This window comes from Anser cygnoides, chromosome 1 (genome assembly GCF_040182565.1).
Source record: "Anser cygnoides isolate HZ-2024a breed goose chromosome 1, Taihu_goose_T2T_genome, whole genome shotgun sequence".
NCBI classification, from domain to species: Eukaryota; Metazoa; Chordata; class Aves; order Anseriformes; family Anatidae; genus Anser; species Anser cygnoides.
In genome coordinates, this window is record NC_089873.1 from 184,062,559 (window position 1) to 184,080,968 (window position 18,410).

The following is an 18,410-nucleotide window of genomic DNA, read 5'->3' on the forward strand; positions in this document are numbered from 1 at the left end:
CAAACCACCAACTCTCAAGAAAAGCATCAGAGGAGAGCTGCTCCCATTGAGTCAAAGCTTTCCAGAAGTTAGCAAAGATGAAAGACAGGACCAACAAAGTATTCAGTAATAACTTATGTCCAAGATTGCTGGACTGCTCCTCCCATTATTAAACAAAAGATTCTGACACAGAAGTGTGCAGAATTCCTCAGAGGCTACTGACCTCTGCTTTTCTACACTGTATCTTCATAAAACTGTGTCATTGATGTCAATGTGCATACAGTACATAAGTTTGTTACTCTAGTCACTAAACAGTAAAGCACAAAGTACACAATGCTAAGATCATCATCCTGCCATAGTCACGACTCTGCTTTTGCTTTTCTCTCATTCTGATTAAGAACAGAATATCCAGTGATGCAAAACTGCTCATTATTTGGTATCACACTGACACTAAGGCATGGAAGTTCTGTAAAAAGAAGGCAGAAGGAACCGTTCCAAGTAAAAAAATGTACTCAGTCCTACACAAAGATTAAAATAGAGCTTTTATTGATGGAATAACAAAAGTGCTTTTCTTAAATATTTTTCAAAATACATTTATACAACTTACAATAATATATCCAAAATAACTGTATATACAAAACATTACCTTGTTTTATGTATGTGCTTTTTTTTTTCTGAAAATTACAAAGCAACTTTTTGGCAAAGTTCAACCTTAAGAGGTGATAGTTTTGAAGGTTGGATTAAGAAAATAGAACCTGAGGGAAAGTGACACTTAAGTCCATGACAAGCAAGGAGTTCTCCATTTAAATAAAAATGTTTTCGTGATTTTTCACATTACAAAAATAACAGAAATGAAGAAAAAAGATGATGGATACTTTTCTCATCATTTTATAGAGCAGCTTCTCATTCTTTCCGATACAGAACTTTAGGTAAGAGTGCATGTCAAAAATGAATGCAAGTAAGGACAGCAGTGCCCTGCTGTGGCTTTCTCTTGTGTGCAGTTCCTTAGCTGCTGTTGATATGGTTGACCTGATTGGATCTGCGATGGATTTCTTCCAGAAAACTCTCTAGCTGTTCTATCAACATTCGTTTTTTAAACCTGCATTTAAAACAAAGCATAATGAATACACATGCTAGTAAACAAAACATCTTTCCCAAACTTTTACTGAACCCTGGAATCTTAAGTGATTATTTTAGGTACAGTGCATGATGACATTACATATACTGCTGTCTCCTCAAGTTCTGTTAAGCTACTAACATTAAGCTTCTAACTTGCTTTCAATTTAGTCAGAGAATATCAAACTAGGGTTACTAGAGTCTATTCTAGTATGTTGTTGATCATCACTCAGCCTTTGGAAAGTCAGGAGAAATTCTTAAGTGTTTGCTATTTCCATCAGTAAACTTCTCAAGTACAGATATAAAATATATGCCAAAACAACTACAACCCTAAAGCTAGCAACAGCTTTTAGGGATTATTTGCATGCCTTCACAGTGCATTCACAAAAGCCAAGTGATTTTGGTACTGGTGGAGAAATAGCCATTAGACACTGCAAAGCAGATATAAAGAAAATACAAATGAAAGTTTGAGAAACTAAGGAAAATACAGATTTAATCCATACCTGGAGTCTCTGCACTTCTATTCCTTATTGACTACAGAAATTTGGACAGCAGACCATTTTGTCTCCTTTGCTTGAGCCCACTGCAGCATTACTGTCCATCACTGTTTCCAGCAAACCCTAACCCCTGCAATGTTTCTGCATCTGAGAAGCACTTCTGACTGACACTTTGGCAGCTGTACACATACTCTGTGATAAGCAGCAATGAAAAGATCACACACTTTCTCAACTCAACACTTTTCTGAACTGTACTCAAGAGTTCAGTCCTGTGATCTTATTGTCCTATGATCCCAGCCAGGCCTCCCAGTCCATGCTCATGGCTCACTTACTGTAAGTCTCAGTAACACCAAACAAATCCCACACCAAGTACTGATTCCCCTCCATTCTTCACTACTTTTTACATACCTGATCCCTGCTTGTTGAAAAGTACCAGCCTGGAAAATAAGTATCTACTCCTTTTCATTTGCTCTAATAAAAGCCAAATGACTTAAGCTAATAACAAAGTGTTTTACTACAATACATCCTAGTGAAAATTCAACATGCTTATATTCTGTGAGTAATGTTACTTTTCAGAATACCGTTAAGTACATTTGAAGCAGGATACATTTCTTAGAAAATTAAAGCCTAGTGAAAGGTAGGAAAAATATATTAACTGCTATCACAATAAATCAAACGCCCGTGCTAACAGTACAGTCGCTATGTCCAGTCCCACAGTACATCTCACAAGCTTCTCTTCCAAATGCTGAACACCACAGGAACAAGTTTTCAAGGCAAAAGAATTTTTCACCATAGCAAATGACACTAATTAATACAATTAAACATTGACTCTTACTGATTTAACTGTCCAACCTGCTAAGAAAATCAGTACTCCTAGTAAAACTTCCTAAAGTAGTTGTAGCTATTGATCACTAAGGTTCATTACTATTTCAAAATTGTTTGCATTCATTCTTTCTAGCGTTTTTATCACAAGTTGGTATTTCTTAGCATTTTGTCTAGGTATACACTTCGCGCTTTGTTATGTAATTAATAGTTCAAAGCTCTCAGTTTGTAGAATAAATAAAAAGGAATTGAATTTCTCATACTGAGAATTGTCAATTTGAAGAATTTTGATTCATGTTTTCTTGTCAGCTTGTGCTCTAGACTATTGGGCAAGGTGCTAGATAGTCTTATCTAGGCTCCCTTTTCTCACAAAAGGTTGAAACTATTTTTCGAAGTCCTTTTGAACCTAGGCTGTTTTATGATTCTATGTTTTTATTTAGCAGAAAGTAAAAAAAAAAACCTGTTCTTTCTGGTAGGGCCATAAATGGCTTGGTATGCCAACTCCAGAAATATTGAAGACCTCTCTAGCCAACTTTTTCCACCACCATTTACAAAAAACTGTTGGCTATGTTGACAGACAGGATTTAGTTCTGGTGCATCCTACAGCAATATTCCCTACAAAGTTTGGCAGTAGTTGAAAGAGTCAGCTCAAGATAAGTAGAATACAGAAGCAGTGCAACAGAAGTAAGAATTACAGAATCACAGAATCATCTAGGTTGGAAGAGACCTCCAAAATCACCTAGTCCAACCTCTGACCTAACACTAACAAGACCTCCACTAAACCATATCACTAAGCTCTACATCTAAACGTCTTTTAAAGACCTCCAGGGATGGTGACTCAACCACTTCCCTGGGCAGCCCATTCCAATGCCTAACAACCCTTTCAGTAAAGAAGTTCTTCCTCATATCCAACCTGAACCTTCCCTGGCACAACTTTAGCCCATTCCCCCTCGTCCTGTCACCAGGCACGTGGGAGAATAGACCAACCCCCACCTTGCTACAGCCTCCTTTAAGGTACCTGTAGAGAGTGATAAGGTCGCCCCTGAGCCTCCTCTTCTCCAGGCTGAACAACCCAGCTCCCTCAGCCGCTCCTCGTAAGACTTGTTCTCCAGACCCCTCACCAGCTTCATTGCCCTTCTCTGGACTCTCTCGAGCACCTCCATGTCCTTCTTGTAGCGAGGGGCCCAAAACTGAACACAGTACTCGAGGTGCGGCCTCACCAGAGCCGAGTACAGGGGGACAATCACTCCCCTAGACCTGCTGGCCACACTGCTTCTTATACAAGCCAGGATGCTGTTGGCCTTCTTGGCCACCTGAGCACACTGCTGGCTCATATTCAGCCGACTATCAACCAGTACTCCCAGGTCCTTCTCGGCCAGGCAGCTTTCCAACCACTCATCTCCCAGCCTGTAGCGCTGCTTGGGGTTGTTACGCCCCAGGTGCTGGACCAGGCACTTGGCCTTGCTGAACTTCATGCAGTTGACCTCAGCCCATCGCTCCAGCCTATCCAGATCCTCCTGCAGAGCCTTCCTTCCCTCGAGCAGATCAAGGCACGCACCTAACTTGGTGTCATCTGCAAACTTACTGAGGGTGTACTCGATCCCCTCATCCAGATCATTGATAAAGATATTAAAGAGGACTGGCCCCAGTACTGAGCCCTGGGGGACGCCACTAGTGACCAGCCTCCAACTGGATTTGACTCCATTCACCACTACTCTCTGAGCCCAGCTACCCAGCCAGTTTCTAACAACGAAGCATACGCCAGTCCAAGCCAAGAGCAGCCAGTTTTTTGAGGAGAATCTTGTGGGAAATGGTGTCAAAAGCCTTACTGAAATCAAGGTAGACCACATCCACAGCCTTTCCCTCATCCACTAAGTGTTTCACTTTGTCATAGAAGGAGATCAGGTTCGTCAAGCAGGACCTGCCTTTCATAAACCCATGCTGACTGGGCCTGATCTCAAGAGCCACATTTAGGGGCACAAATATTCCAAACCCAGTAATGACTGCCACAGACCACAGGAGCAATAATATTGTATTGATTTGGTGAGATAGTGAGGAAGTATGTACAATCTACAGGCTAAGGAACAACTTTGACAGGTGATAAAATATTAAAGACAGATCAAGCAAAAGCATGATAATAAAAATTGTTGCTATAGGGAGAGCATGACCTATCTGACCAACTGTGCTGGCAGTAGAAGGCTAGAAGAGCCGTATGAATGTCCTATGGTCAGCATACCTTTACCTCTCAGCATGGTTTTATGTTAAAATCACTTTGATTTTTTATTTCATCATAAAATTTGATCAATAATGCCATAGGAAAAAAGCTGACTTCTACAAAAACATAGAAAATCAACTATTCACTGAAGTAAACCTTAAAGTTATATTTACAGTTGAAAAGATGTTGGAATTTCTTTTAAATCTAAGTCTTGGTTCCAGTCAGCATTACGTTTCTTTTCCTTTCTCTGAGTGGTCACGTAGTAGGCTAGGCAAGTAGTCTGAAGATGATGTAAGAACAAGTGTCACTGGATTAACAACATTTTAAAACCCCAGCAAACCCTACCTCTGTCTGAGGCTGTGGAAATAGGACTTATTTCTGAAGGAAATAAATCTGAAGAGCAAACGTTTATGGAGCAAACCTGAATCTCAAAACTATTTTTAGGACAGGATTTTGAATTGATGCAGAATAGTGAATTTAAACTGTTTCAGAAAGCTTAGTTCTCAGTAAAATGCAGTACCTCCAGTTCTTCAAATTAGCAGTATACCCATATTTGAGCTCTAGAAGTTGACTGATTTTCTAATTAATTACCATTGTGCACCTATTTTTATTGTGACTTAGCAGTTAAAGCTAAGCTAAAACTGAAGATGTAATGTGAGGCAAAAAGTTGAGCTTGAGCAAAACAACACATCAGGAAGCTTACCTATCTCTGTCCCCCCCCCCCGAAATTACTTGCAATGCAAAGCTCTGTGTGGGAAATTTCAAACAAGCAACTGCATGGCTGTCGAGCAGCTACGAATAGCAGTACACGATGGTGTCATTTTATAGGATTAATACAATTCAGTGACCTACCTTGAAGCTTCTTTAATAACATTTTGCAAAAATATCAGACGGGTTTGTAAGCTTCCTTGTACGTGTTTCAGTAAAAAGAAGATTCTTTCATACTCTTGAAAAGATAAGAGCAAAAACAGTTTAAGAGATACCAGACAGATATCTGTTGCAACGTTTTGCTTCATGTGAGCGAAATTCAACATATTTCATTCAGCTTTCGTAACCTTTTAGGATATATCACGTAACAACCAGGCTCATAACAACATACTGCTTTATCAATATTAACATTAGCAAATGTAGGATAGTGGGAGTTCAGGATATTACTGGAGCACCTAACGTGCTAATTCTAATACCAACAATATAAAAACCATGACTTCCATAAACACTGATATAGAAAGATACCGCAATGTTTTAATCACTCATCCACACAGTTTTTAATCAATGTTTTAAAACCAATTTTTAACTTTAAATTTGTCTTGTGATTTAGCATTTTTCTAAAATAGTGATCTAATATTAATTCTTTGTCTAGCTCTCAGGTCAATCATCTGATGAAGATATTTGGTATACTTACTCCTTCCTGGTTTTCGGATTTCTTTCATAATTTGTGCTCTTAGCTCTATATTAATCTCTCTGGAACTTCTGCAGTGCACTGCTTTTTTCCCTTTACTGGGTGAAGACATTGGCAAGTTTTCTTCAGTACTTTGTTCTTTACTATCCAATTCATCATGATTCTCCAAAAATCCATCAACATTCAAGTTATTCCCTAAATGTTCGTGGCCTACATCCTCTGTATGAGCTGCTGGTCGATCCAATGAATTGAATGGAGAAGAGGACATTGAGAACTCTGAATCCATGGTATTTGGGAAAACATCCGATGAAAGTGGGTCTGTAACATGATTCTCCACCACATCATCCATTGCAATCTCATTATTAGTTTCTGACGCTAAAAAAAACACACAGATTACACTTGCAAGTTTTGCATTCTCTATGATCTGATAGAGGCCAGCGAGCCTATTGAGTATTGATTAAATTCTTGGAAAGCTATGCTCCAGCTTGTATAGTCTATCATATATGCTATAGTCTATCATACGTGCCAGAGACATGAAAATGTTTGTGGGTTATAACAGTAAGCACGTCAGTTTATCTCCTGGCAATTAATGGCTTAGATCACAGATGTACTCTTCACATGAAAAGGAAAATCACTACGTGTACTATCAAAAGAAGAGAAAAAACCTGTAAAATGTACTTGTGACATGTTGCTCTTTTCCTATTAAAGTGAACCAACAAATTTACTGTAGTGCTGAACGCTGTCGCACAGCAACTCAACTCCACACTAAAGGAATTGAATTCACCCCACTGCAGTGAAATTCAAAGTAACTTAAAGCAGTGATACTTTTGAAGCATCTGAATTCCCAGGAAGAGGAAGAACATTCTACTGTTTACACTGTCTCCTCATTTAATTCAGGAAATTCATTGTTTATACTGGAAAGTTCCTATGAGAGAGACTTCTGTTTGAAGGGCTACATTAGCTCTTTGCAATTAGTCCCTGATGCACACTTAAAACACTTCATTTTCAAAAATTGCCGTATTTGGGAAATCAGCCAATGGTACTCTCACATAAACAAGTTTTTTTGCATAAATAAAAACTGAACTCTCTAAAAACAAAAATTCACTTACTTTTGTGAATAGGAATGGGTTTAACAAGGTCAGGCTGTGCTTGTGTGGTTGGTATTGGTGGCCCTTTTCCTCCAATGTGGTTATTCACAACTGGAGGAGTTTGTGGTCGACCTCTGAGCAGGGGTGACATACACCGACGTCTTTTTGGAATCCCTTGCATATTTGGTTCTCCCGGTCTTTTATGTTTATTTTGAGGTCCTGATACAAATTCATCTGCTTCATCTATCATCATTCCCTGCATTGAATGGGTAGAATAAACTTTAAACCAGAAACACATAATATAAAACATAGTGAAAGCTTTGATGTTATAACCATGTTTACCATGTATATGGCAACGTACAACATGCCATCGTGTATTGACTTCTTAAGTGCCAACCAAAATAACAGGAGAAAAAAGATAAGAGGGCTGCCAAACTTCTTTTTCATAATTGCAGAATGAAAAAAAATATTTAAGGGAAAATATTTAAATTATATTCATGATTTACTGAAGTCCAAGACAGATTTGGATGAGAGGGAAAGTCCGAGGGAAAGTCCATGCTCTCCAAGATATTTCATTTGTGCAACAGTTCAAAGGCACAACACTGGTTTCTAATAAAGACTGTCCTCCATACAGTAATGTTGATGTAAAAACATCTGAGGAACTTTCTTACAGATAGTGCCTTTCCATATGCTTGGAAGCATTTTTCCTATACCTGTTCTTTGAATGGCCCAATCAGCAGACACACAACAGCACAATTTAAGAGCAGCATTATAGAAAAGTCACCTTTTTGTCCAATTTGAATGGATTGCCAAATGTATGGAGCCTTCGTGGTTGGTCAGGATCAAGCTCTCGGAGCGGAGAGGGTATTTGTTTTAGGTATTCCTGGTAGTTTCCCATTTGTGCTATAGGTACACTGTGAACTTGATCTGTTTTAATGGAATTGTTTATTAATATACAATACTGCCCACTTTACAAGAATTTAGTCTATATCCACTTAACTCCAATTTTCAGTCTTTTATCAAATGCATTAACAAAACAGATGTGCAAAACTCACCATTATTCTCACCTAACTGGTATTTATAGCATCATATTTTGAGTGTAGAAAGCTTGCTTAAACGAATCAGTATGTATCCTGAGTTTCATCATGACATGGAAATAGAAAGAGTTGTCATGCATGGATTTCAGTTTTTCAGTGTCCCGAATTGATAAGACTTTAAAATCCATAGGACCTGAACAATTTTGATGAACTTAAAGCTGCCAAGCCTTTAGTCAAGCAGAATATATGCTACCAGAAACAGCAGGAAAAAAAACTAACATTTTTCATGTGGTTTAACCCCAAACAGCAACTTTGCTTTTCAAACAATATTAGCTCTGCCACTACTTAAGTCAGATTAACATCTGCAACCAAGTGAAAACATAACACACACTTTCACTTGCATTGCCCTTCCCATTTTCTCCACTTTTTTTTTTATCACCTATTTGTTAGATACCATAAAGTAGCACCTGAAGACACAGCAGAAAGAGAAAGGAGTAAGGAGTAAGTCTGACTAGAGTAAGGAATAAGTTGGACTACTGAACTATCCACTGTTGGCTTAAAGGGCAAAAGAATCACACTGGTAGCACCCAGTAAGCCAGCTCGCCTTTCCACTGTTCACAATGCGCTTATTGTATGGAGAAAGATCATAATGTTCAGAACTGTCCCATGAGTTTGTTTGGATTTATCATGAAGGTTGGGGAAAAAAGATGAACTACAAATCTTAAGCAAATGACCAAGTCTCCTCAGGATAGACTAAAGGAAAGACCTCAACTATCCTCAACTATTTTTCTTCCATTAAGTTTTTTAAGGAAAAAAAAGGAGAATGTGGCAACAGACACCCTCTAAGTTTTCAAGAACTAATCTATTTTTTACAGTCTTCATTTTTTAGTACAAGCCATATCACAGGTAGGCAAAAAAAATGTTATCTAACCTTCATCTTGTCCTTTGAGGAACTTCCGAGTACTCTTCAGTAAATTAGATCTCATTCGTGTTAACTGATCCAAAAGATTTCTTCTAGGTATGTCATAAGCATTTCTAAAAGTCTGAGGTTTCAAATCCTGTGGTTTCAGCAAATAAAGTTTCAATCAATACAATGTATGAAACAATATCTAGCGTTTCAATGGTAGTATATTGAAAATAACAACATTACACACAGTGGTGCTTACCTTATTCAGCAAAGCTATTTGGAACCCAGCATACTCCTTCATATTGAGGTCTAGAGGTCTATGAGGAATTTCCCCAGTAATCCCCTGTAGCAGATGTTGAAAATCGTTCCTATGTGCCATAGACAGGTTGTGTGATCTGCTTCTGACCTTAATTCCAGTCTCTTGCGCTACCTTTTTGCCTACAGAGCCAATGACTCTATCGGACTCTATTTTGGCCTTAATTTGAAATAAATAAATAAATAAAATTGACAATATGCTCTTAAAAGGATTAGTCAGACTTATTCATTTTAAATTCCTACCTAGAAGATTCAACAATGTGCTAATACACTATGACCATAACCAGGATGAGTGCTTAAGGAGTGCTTAATACATAACCACTTAATGTTTACTACAATTTCAAATATAGTGAACAGTTTGTGCCTAGTTCTTCTGCATATTTCTCCTCTGCTGCCCATTATGGTATCTAAGCACCAATATGCATGCAATGCTTTTATTTTCACAGAAAGCCATAATTTGACTAGTAATTCTCAGCGAATCTATCTGTGCTCAAACTTTCTTCTGCTATAAGAGCTAAACACTAACTCTCAAAAGATCAATTCTCCCACAACTATAGTTGTGATCTGTCATACAATGGTATCAACTTTCTAAACACTCAATACAGATAGTCATAACATTAAATAAGAAATAATACATGATAGTGCCCAACCCCGTTTGACTAGACAGACCTAACCCCCCAATATTATGTTAGATTTGTACCAAAATTAAACATGTTCACAAATGCCAACTCTTTGGCAGAATACAACTGAACAATGAACTAAAAGTAATTTGGTAACACACCTGCCAATACTTCTTTTGCACTTTCACAAATTTATAGACTACTTAAAATCTGAATACATACCTAAGAATACTTGTCTCTAGTGGCAGAATTTTTCATAAGTTAGAAAAGCTTTAAGAGCAGTTTGCCGTCTACATCACCGAACTTTAGAAATCTAAAAAGTCTAAGTTGAGAGACTAGTTCACTTAGCAAAATACTGAGCAATGTGACCACGATTTTCTAGAACATACTCTAGACTTCAAGAAGCTTGCATCCTCCTTCAAATAACACTTTTTCTTAAAACATTGTTATAAAGTGTTTCCATAAATACTTGTTAGCTGAGTTAGAAGTACTTGCACTACTATTTCTTAGAGTTTCAAGCCTATTGCACTCTTTTATTCCTGAACAAGAAAGCTTAACATGCACAGTTCAACAAAATAAAAGCGGAGGTAGCAAGACTGAAATGCTTTAGCTGGTGCAGGGGACCACTAGTTAAAGATACCAGCATTACTCTAAACACAGTCAACAACTTCATAATTTTGAAAAGGTCACGTGCCACTTCTATCCTATTTGAGATTCTGAATTCTGTCAGTTTAGTTTATATTTACTGAACACTTTTCATTTCAAAAGACGCTTTCTGATTCAGATGTACCTAAGTATAAACCCCTATTTTCACAAAAATGCTAGAACAGCTTTACAATCTAAGGTAAGACAACATGTTTTCTTTTGGACAAAAGTATAATGCTGACTATACATGTAAAAATGTTCCTTAAATATAAAAAAATAATTTGTACCTCCATACCCATCTTTATAGTTCACTCTATAAAGTCTGTTTAAACATTTTCCTTCAATTCACAAAACCAAAAAAATTTGCTAATTGCTTAGGGAAGGCATTAACTTGATCTTTCTGCTCTTTTCTCCTTCAAAGCCAAACCTTGAGTATTTTAAGATTATCCTGATATTACAAGTTTTTACTGCTCTTTTGCTTCAACATTACCTGCTGACTCAACTTTTTGAGATATGAAATGACACTGTAACTAAGTCCATATTCCACATTGTCAGCTATAAGGTTTGGTGCTCCCATCATTCTCACAGCTTTCTTCAAAGGCTGAAACATGGAATATATTGTAGAGTCATATTTAACTTTACAAGCGTTATATACATATTTCAACTAACTATATCCATTTCATATAGAACCTGAAGTCCTTAAATACAGAAAATAAAAGCTTTTCAGGGCAGGGTTTTGCTTATAAGCATCATTGTACATAAAAAATTTGCCATTCTCTCAAATGAATATATATTCTACTTGAAATAGGAAGAAAACACCTATAAGTGGAAAGATAACTATAGTCGCGTAATAAAATAGAAGCATGAACACAGTAAGTCATCTTACCCCAAGATAATAAGGAGGCATTGTCTTCAAATAGCTTTCAAATGACTGCAGCCATTTTAACGTTGGCTTTGCCTTGTGCACTTTAAACAAGTCATCTGATGATTATAGAAAATAGAGACAAAATTAAATACGTCTATACATGTTTTTCTAACAGGAGAAATGCTCAAGAAAATGTTAATTCCTCAATGCTTGAATACACTGTTTTAACATATATGCAATTAAATATGAACAAGAGATTAAAGTTGCAGCCGAAAGATGGAACCTGATTATTTATCAAACTGAATTGACAATGAGGCAGACTGGGGAAAATGGCTACTAAAACAGTAAAAAGAGGAAGACTACAATATATCTGAAAGAATGATGATTACATTATTCTTACACTTTGGGTGTGATCCAGTATCACTCAACTATTTATTACTGAAGTGAGCTAACAATATAATACATTGTTCAACATTCTAGATTTCTACAGGTGTGTGACTAATACTGTCATCATGTGGAGTAATCTGTTTGGATCAGATCAATTTTTCAGTTCTCTACTACTTCAGGATTTTATGAATTGGTATTTACCTAGCAGTGGAAGGAGGACTGGATAATTGTAAGGCATCACAAATAAATTCACACAATTCAGCGCTGTACTAGCTTTCAAGTAACCAAAAGGATGACCAAGCTCACTGTATTTTGCACTATTGCTCACATATACCTGCAATAAAACACATGTAAATTGAAAATATTGTGTTGAAATTTTACATCTTATTTTGATTCTAGAAGAAGTTCATGAAAAACAGCTTTCTATAAATAACTTCAATTCAGTGTATATTCTACTTGCCTGCCAGCAGGTCTGAGGAGATTTTCTTTCCAGGATAAACTGGGTCAGTGGTGAAGGCTCTAACTCATATTTATCAAAAGGCAGTTTGTCAATGACCATTGGTTCACAGTCAGTGCAGGAGAATTTCACCACAGGATGAGATGTGCGGGGTGGCTAAATATAAACATTCTGCTGTTAATGAGTCTGCACAATGACTAAAATTTAATCGTACTATGACAACTAAAGTAATACAGATTCTTTGAAAACAGACATACTTAAGGATCCTATTCAATACAGAATTCATACTTATTGTTAATGAGTCCTAAATACTCAATTTATGGCATCAGCACTGTCTTAAAAACTGATGGAAGTTAGTTTTCTAAATACATACTAGTTATTTTACAAAGTCTAAAGCAGTAACATTTCTTGCATATACACAAACTTTACAAATGGAAATAAATCTGTGTGGACAAAAATAATCTTCAATGCTACCCTTTCATTGCCCACTTTTATTCACTGTAGAAGCAAGAACTGCACTTTCTCATTTGCTGACTTCCTCTGTTTAACAGCACATTTCCACCTGAGCAAATTTCACATTCAAAATTTTCAACCTGATTGAAAACAATTTATATAATATGAAAACAAGTTTTTACAAGAACTCACATTTCAACTACAACATTGAAAACCTATTTCAGTTCAGGCAGTTTAAATTATTTTCTTTTAACCAATCACAGGGAAAAGGCTGTGACTGATGAAAATATAGTTTAAGTATGAACTGATAATATTTGAAGTTTCTTTTGCTGAAAGCAAAAGAGCATTTTTTTAAATTAGGAAAATTGGAACTATATGCCTTCTGTTGAAGGGTTTTCAGAAGAGGAACTTAAGCTTTTAATACTTACCTTTAACCTCCTTCAAGCTCAATTGGGAAGCCTCCTTCCATTTAGTCTCTTTACAAACAAGCAACTAATACATAAGATGAGCTAGGGAAATGGGGTTTCTTGAACCTTCCTACCACCTCACCTTGAAAGTAGTTTTTCTACAAAGCTATAAGCTCTAGCCTCTTCCTTTTAGGATAAGCCACACAAACATTATCTGCCCACATAGCTGGTCTTGCCTTGAGTGTCTCCACTCTGAGGAAGGTGTACTGTCCAAGTGCACACAAAACAGGAGGCCCAACCAACTGAAGGAACTGCAATTCTCTTCAAAGAAGATGCCTCCAATAAATAGTTGTGGTGGAGTTTCTGACCAAGCCATGAAGCAGTTATACTAGGAATAAGAAGGCTGCAAAAGAAGTTGAATGCTAAGACTTGAGAAGTCCAACAAGTTTTGTCTGGACAGCAGAATTTTTTTTTTTTTTTTTTTTTTTTTGTTTTTTTTTAACCCCAACAGTGGGAGCAGCCATTTAAATGGTGTACCAACAGAATTATTAGCAGACTTTCACACACATTTAAGGAAGCCTTGATAGTACTGTCTACATTATATGGAACAGTTGTTAAAGTAGGACTGTTTTTGACAACTCCGCTGTGGAGCAGGGGACAAAAAAAATAACTACAAATTGTTAAGTAGCAGATGTTGTAACTCTTGTCTAAGTTTTAACTGTATTTAAGCCGTATTGTCAGTAAAGTCAAAAATACAAGTCTTGAAACTATCAGGAAATATAGCTCCCCCACACTGTATAAGGAAGTTTGTGTGGAATTCCAATTGACATTAACAGAAATTTATCTGCATGTGCAGTAATCCAGTGCTTGTGCAGTTATGAGAACTATACATGCTACAAGTGAGGCAAATATTTTATCTTTCACAGTTTAGGTGAGTTAACATCAACTTTTCAGTGGATTTAACTCTCCACTTGGTAAGATCTGTTTTAGTGATCTCAATCAAGACCTACAGCAGCAGACAAATTCTAAAGACTCTACACAGTGAAATGATGCAGATATACCATTGATAACTACAAGGAATACACAGGGTAGTTTTCCTACACAGCAACTTTTCAAAATCCAATGCACAATGGCTTTTTGCTTTTTAAATGACTGCAGAAGATTTACTTTTATCCATATGTTAGTTTGATTTGTAGTTAAGAACAGCATCTGTATCTTTCACTGAATGTGGCTATAGATGCCAGCAATACCCAAGTCTATATACATGACTTATGTATATATGTAAACATGACTTTTATACTTGTATCACTCTGCAACGACCTGTATTTCAAAGGACCAATTTCCTCAAGGGATATACAGCTCAAGAAAAGCTCAATGGGTTCACTAGTCAAACTACTTTCAGATAAAACAGTGAAAACAAATATCATGAAAGGCAGGGAACAATTATACAACTGCATCAATTCCACTTTAATGATTTTCAAAGATAAGCAGAAATACAAAAATACTTTATACTAGAGATTAGTTTTCATACCAAGCAGAAGGCAACAGCATACTCTTATGAAAAAAGAGCAATGAAAGCTAATTCTGTAGGCAGTATTTTAGAAAAAAATGCAAGTTTCTCTACTTGGGATAAATTAAAAGTATAGTTCCACCAAACAACAGCAGATGAAGTTACATTCAACTGATGCTGTGAATACAGAACTATCACAATGATTCAAAACTTGGAAGATCATACTATCTTCTTTCTGTTAATACTATCTGTCAGGTAATAAAACTTAGTAGTCCATTATCAAAACGCCACCTTATTTCTGCTTTTACATTTTAAGAGTTCAAACAAATGCAACATGATATACAGCCAGTTTCTTTATGCTTCAAAGGGAACACCATATCTCAGATGAATTACTTATGAACAAATAACTGCAACAGTGACATTCCTTCTTAGTTCACAGAGCTTTTATGGTGCCTCCAATGGAGTACATCTCTCAAGACTTAAAAGTAATTAAATAGGAAATCCTGGAATATTCTCCCATACACAAACCTTTTGCTTCATCTAACCTCAGTACTTACCAGCGTTGGAGAATTTTGATCTGGCCAAAAGGATTCGGGAACAGGCCAATGACCTATAGGAACCCCAGTTTTAGGGTTTGGTCTGACATAAATAAGTTTGTGACAGCTGTGCCAAGGTTGGGGTCCAAAGGGCCTAGCTATATCCACCTGTCCATCTACAAAAGAAAAAGGCTTTATAAGTCAAGATAGCATTAAAGCTCAAAAAGCATTAAGCAACTTCTGTGAAGAGTTCAAGAACTATGATCCCAGGGAAGCTATTACTTCAGTTAATATTTCTAAGAACGTGATAGCTGTTAACAAGCATTTCTGCAAAAATACAGAAACAATGAGAAACCAAATAAGCACTGAATGTCTACAGTATTAGAGTTGAGAAGCAAATATCTGAAGTCATTCATAATAGTGTCCTCCTCCCATTGTTATTCCCAGATAACCTTCAAATCTCCATGCTTAAAGACAGCATTTAAAGCACACAGCCAAGACTGCTGAGCTAAATTCTTACTGCAGCAAAGCAGGATTAGAAAGTCTCACAAAAACTTCCCAGTAACATCCTAAAAGGGTCCTAGATTTTCATTTATTTAGAATGAAAAGTTAATACAAAATCATAATTGCTATTTTAAATCAGTGTGCACTTTACTATGTTAAACAAAGAGATAAGCATAAAAACACAGTATTTTCAACGTCAAGCTACTTGCATTTCTAGGTGGTTGCAAATTACTGCTTAAAACTCATGAACCCATTTTTCTACACTTGAAGAGAATAACTGCATTTAAGACTACCTCAGTAACAGTACCAAATATAGACGTTTTATAGTGTCTAATAGCTATATTGCTGGTATTTTGAAAGAAAGTGCAACTGAATTACAAACATGGAAGAACTTTTTTTTAATCAATGTCTTTTAAATTGCTACAGTTTTCCTTTTGTTTTGACAACTCAACATTAACTTCACTAAGCTATATTGACAGTTATCCCTGCCATTTGGAAACAGTATAAAAATTTCAAGTACCATCAATTGGTGAGGGATCTGGTCCAGCTTTTTCAAAATTTATTACCACTCCACTTTGCACTTTTTGCACCAATGATTCAAGACACTGATTCAGCATTCTTGGAGAGCATACACAGTATGATCGACCTAGAATGAAACAGCCAAGGTTAAGGTTGCTCAGTGTTCCTGCCCTTATTTTAAGTCATTCAAAAATTGTTGCCTTGCCATATCCAATGACATACATATGGGTTACTGATCTAAAGCATCTACCAAACATTCTCTTTAAGCAACAAGGCAGCCTAGCAAAGCAGTGGCAGTGTTGCATGCACCTCATCTGAAACATTTGGGTTTTAGCCCCATAATGCCATTATCTCAAATTCTTGATTGGATTCATGGAAAATGGGCTCCCCCTTGTGACGGACATCAACACTTAACTGTCCACAAATCTCAAAGCACCTGTTGGGATAACCTGCATTAGTCAGAAAGTAGTTGAATCAGATCCTTTTGGAATGCTTTTTTAAATCACTTTGCTTATTTTCAACCACATCCCCTCCAATGCATCATAAGAATTATTACGCTTTTAGCATGTGATGCAATCAAAGCCTTTTACAAAGGAATTATGGAACTAATGCCTGAGTTTGATCTTGAATATAATTTCTGAGAGATTAAGAATACACATTATGATGAGAAAAGTATCAATTTTGCAGAATTCTTCATTTTGCATTGCAGAAATTCTGCACTGCATTCTCTGAAAAAAACTCAAACATTTCCCTCACTTTTGGCTTACTTAGAGTATGCCAGAAATTTAGCATAACTGTACGATAAAACAGACTCAATTATTACAATTTCTAATTGTAACTTAAATGCGCTGGGAAAAAAAGTTTTCTTGTAATAAACTGCTAAGAAAATAGATTCACACGCTTCCAAGACAGGTTATATTAAGTTATCTTTAGCTTTAATGCAGTAAGCATCATGAGATTTATTATAACAGAGTTTTGAGTTTTTAATAGTTACTCCACCACACATACCTGATTAATAAAGCTAAGTTCAATTCATATTCAAAAGCATTGTTTTATCAAAGGAAGCCAAGGCACCTACCTCCTGTGACTTCACACATCGGTGTGATTGCAGAGTCATCCACTGGTACCCCTGTCATCTGCTCTGATTCTGGTGATGTGATACCAGGCAAACGAAGAACTAAAGCAAACAACCTCTGATCCCATCGAAAGGGTTCCTTAGTCAACTCACTTCCAGGAAGAGGGGAATTGAGAGGTAAGTGGAGCTGAAAAGGAATTTAAATCTGTGAATACATTACTTAAAAATAGAGTTATATAGTTATGGCAATTCACTCTATTTAAACACACCTGTAACCTTTCCACAGATATTTGTAATTTTCTTCAGCTACCATACATTAGAAGTGGAGACATTGTTATTTAATCAACACTTCAAACATATTTCAGGGCAACACAATGCCTAAATTTGAGAACTACAAACCAAATGTGAACAAACTCCTTTTATACTAATATAAGCTTCAGAATCAATAGGATATTTTCTTTAAAATTTCAGCAGTAACAACTGCTTTACTGCAGCAGTCTCTTGTTCAAATAATTTTCTGCAAAATAGGCCCATTCTCAGCTCAGTCTTTTCTTGGATTCTTGGAGATAAAAAGGCACAGCCAAATGAAAAGGTAATTTTAATTTAAGACTCCTGCAGAAGAAATCTCAGGTACAGTTGCTCAAAAAATCCACCTGCCATGATCATCTACTTCAAATAACACAGCTTCAACAACCAAACTAACGTGGTGGTTACATTACAGCATGAGAAAGCACAGATTTTAGGTAAATTGGGCATATCCCAGAATTAAACTCATGCCTCCTCTGTTCTGTAAGTGAAAAACAGATTAAAATCAACACTGAAATGTAAAATGTGTTCTCACTTTTACATAATCAATAACAGCTACAGCTATCTATACAAGAATTGTCTGCCATGTGCCATTGTGTTGCTTCTTTCTGGGAAGAGCTACATAAATTTTAGTTTAAAATATTACAGATACCATCCAGGGGCATTTCATTTTCCTTTAATTCCCAGAAGAAATAGCAAAGATTCAAAAGCTTCTAGTTTTAAATGTAGTTCACTAGAGATAGAGGAATGG

General features: G+C 36.5%; 1 protein-coding gene across 3 annotated transcripts in view; it reads right to left on the reverse strand.

The window, feature by feature from the left end:
- Nucleotides 1–504: 504 nt before the first annotated feature.
- INTS6 (integrator complex subunit 6) overlaps nucleotides 505–18,410 on the reverse strand; it is a 44,211-nt gene continuing 26,305 nt past the window's right edge. For 2 of the 3 annotated variants that reach the window (XM_066989423.1, XM_066989416.1), the window contains 14 exons: nucleotides 17,357–17,540; nucleotides 16,280–16,405; nucleotides 15,277–15,431; nucleotides 12,353–12,505; nucleotides 12,094–12,226; nucleotides 11,527–11,621; nucleotides 11,131–11,241; nucleotides 9,320–9,535; nucleotides 9,085–9,211; nucleotides 7,901–8,043; nucleotides 7,138–7,372; nucleotides 6,032–6,403; nucleotides 5,482–5,575; nucleotides 505–1,078 (listed from right to left, as the gene is read on the reverse strand). In XM_066989423.1, coding sequence (XP_066845524.1) covers nucleotides 985–1,078; nucleotides 5,482–5,575; nucleotides 6,032–6,403; nucleotides 7,138–7,372; nucleotides 7,901–8,043; nucleotides 9,085–9,211; nucleotides 9,320–9,535; nucleotides 11,131–11,241; nucleotides 11,527–11,621; nucleotides 12,094–12,226; nucleotides 12,353–12,505; nucleotides 15,277–15,431; nucleotides 16,280–16,405; nucleotides 17,357–17,540 — 2,238 coding nt within the window. In that variant the 3' untranslated portion in view covers nucleotides 505–984. The remainder of the gene's footprint in view (nucleotides 1,079–5,481; nucleotides 5,576–6,031; nucleotides 6,404–7,137; nucleotides 7,373–7,900; nucleotides 8,044–9,084; nucleotides 9,212–9,319; nucleotides 9,536–11,130; nucleotides 11,242–11,526; nucleotides 11,622–12,093; nucleotides 12,227–12,352; nucleotides 12,506–15,276; nucleotides 15,432–16,279; nucleotides 16,406–17,356; nucleotides 17,541–18,410) is intronic. The other variant, XM_066989431.1, reaches the window with a different exon arrangement.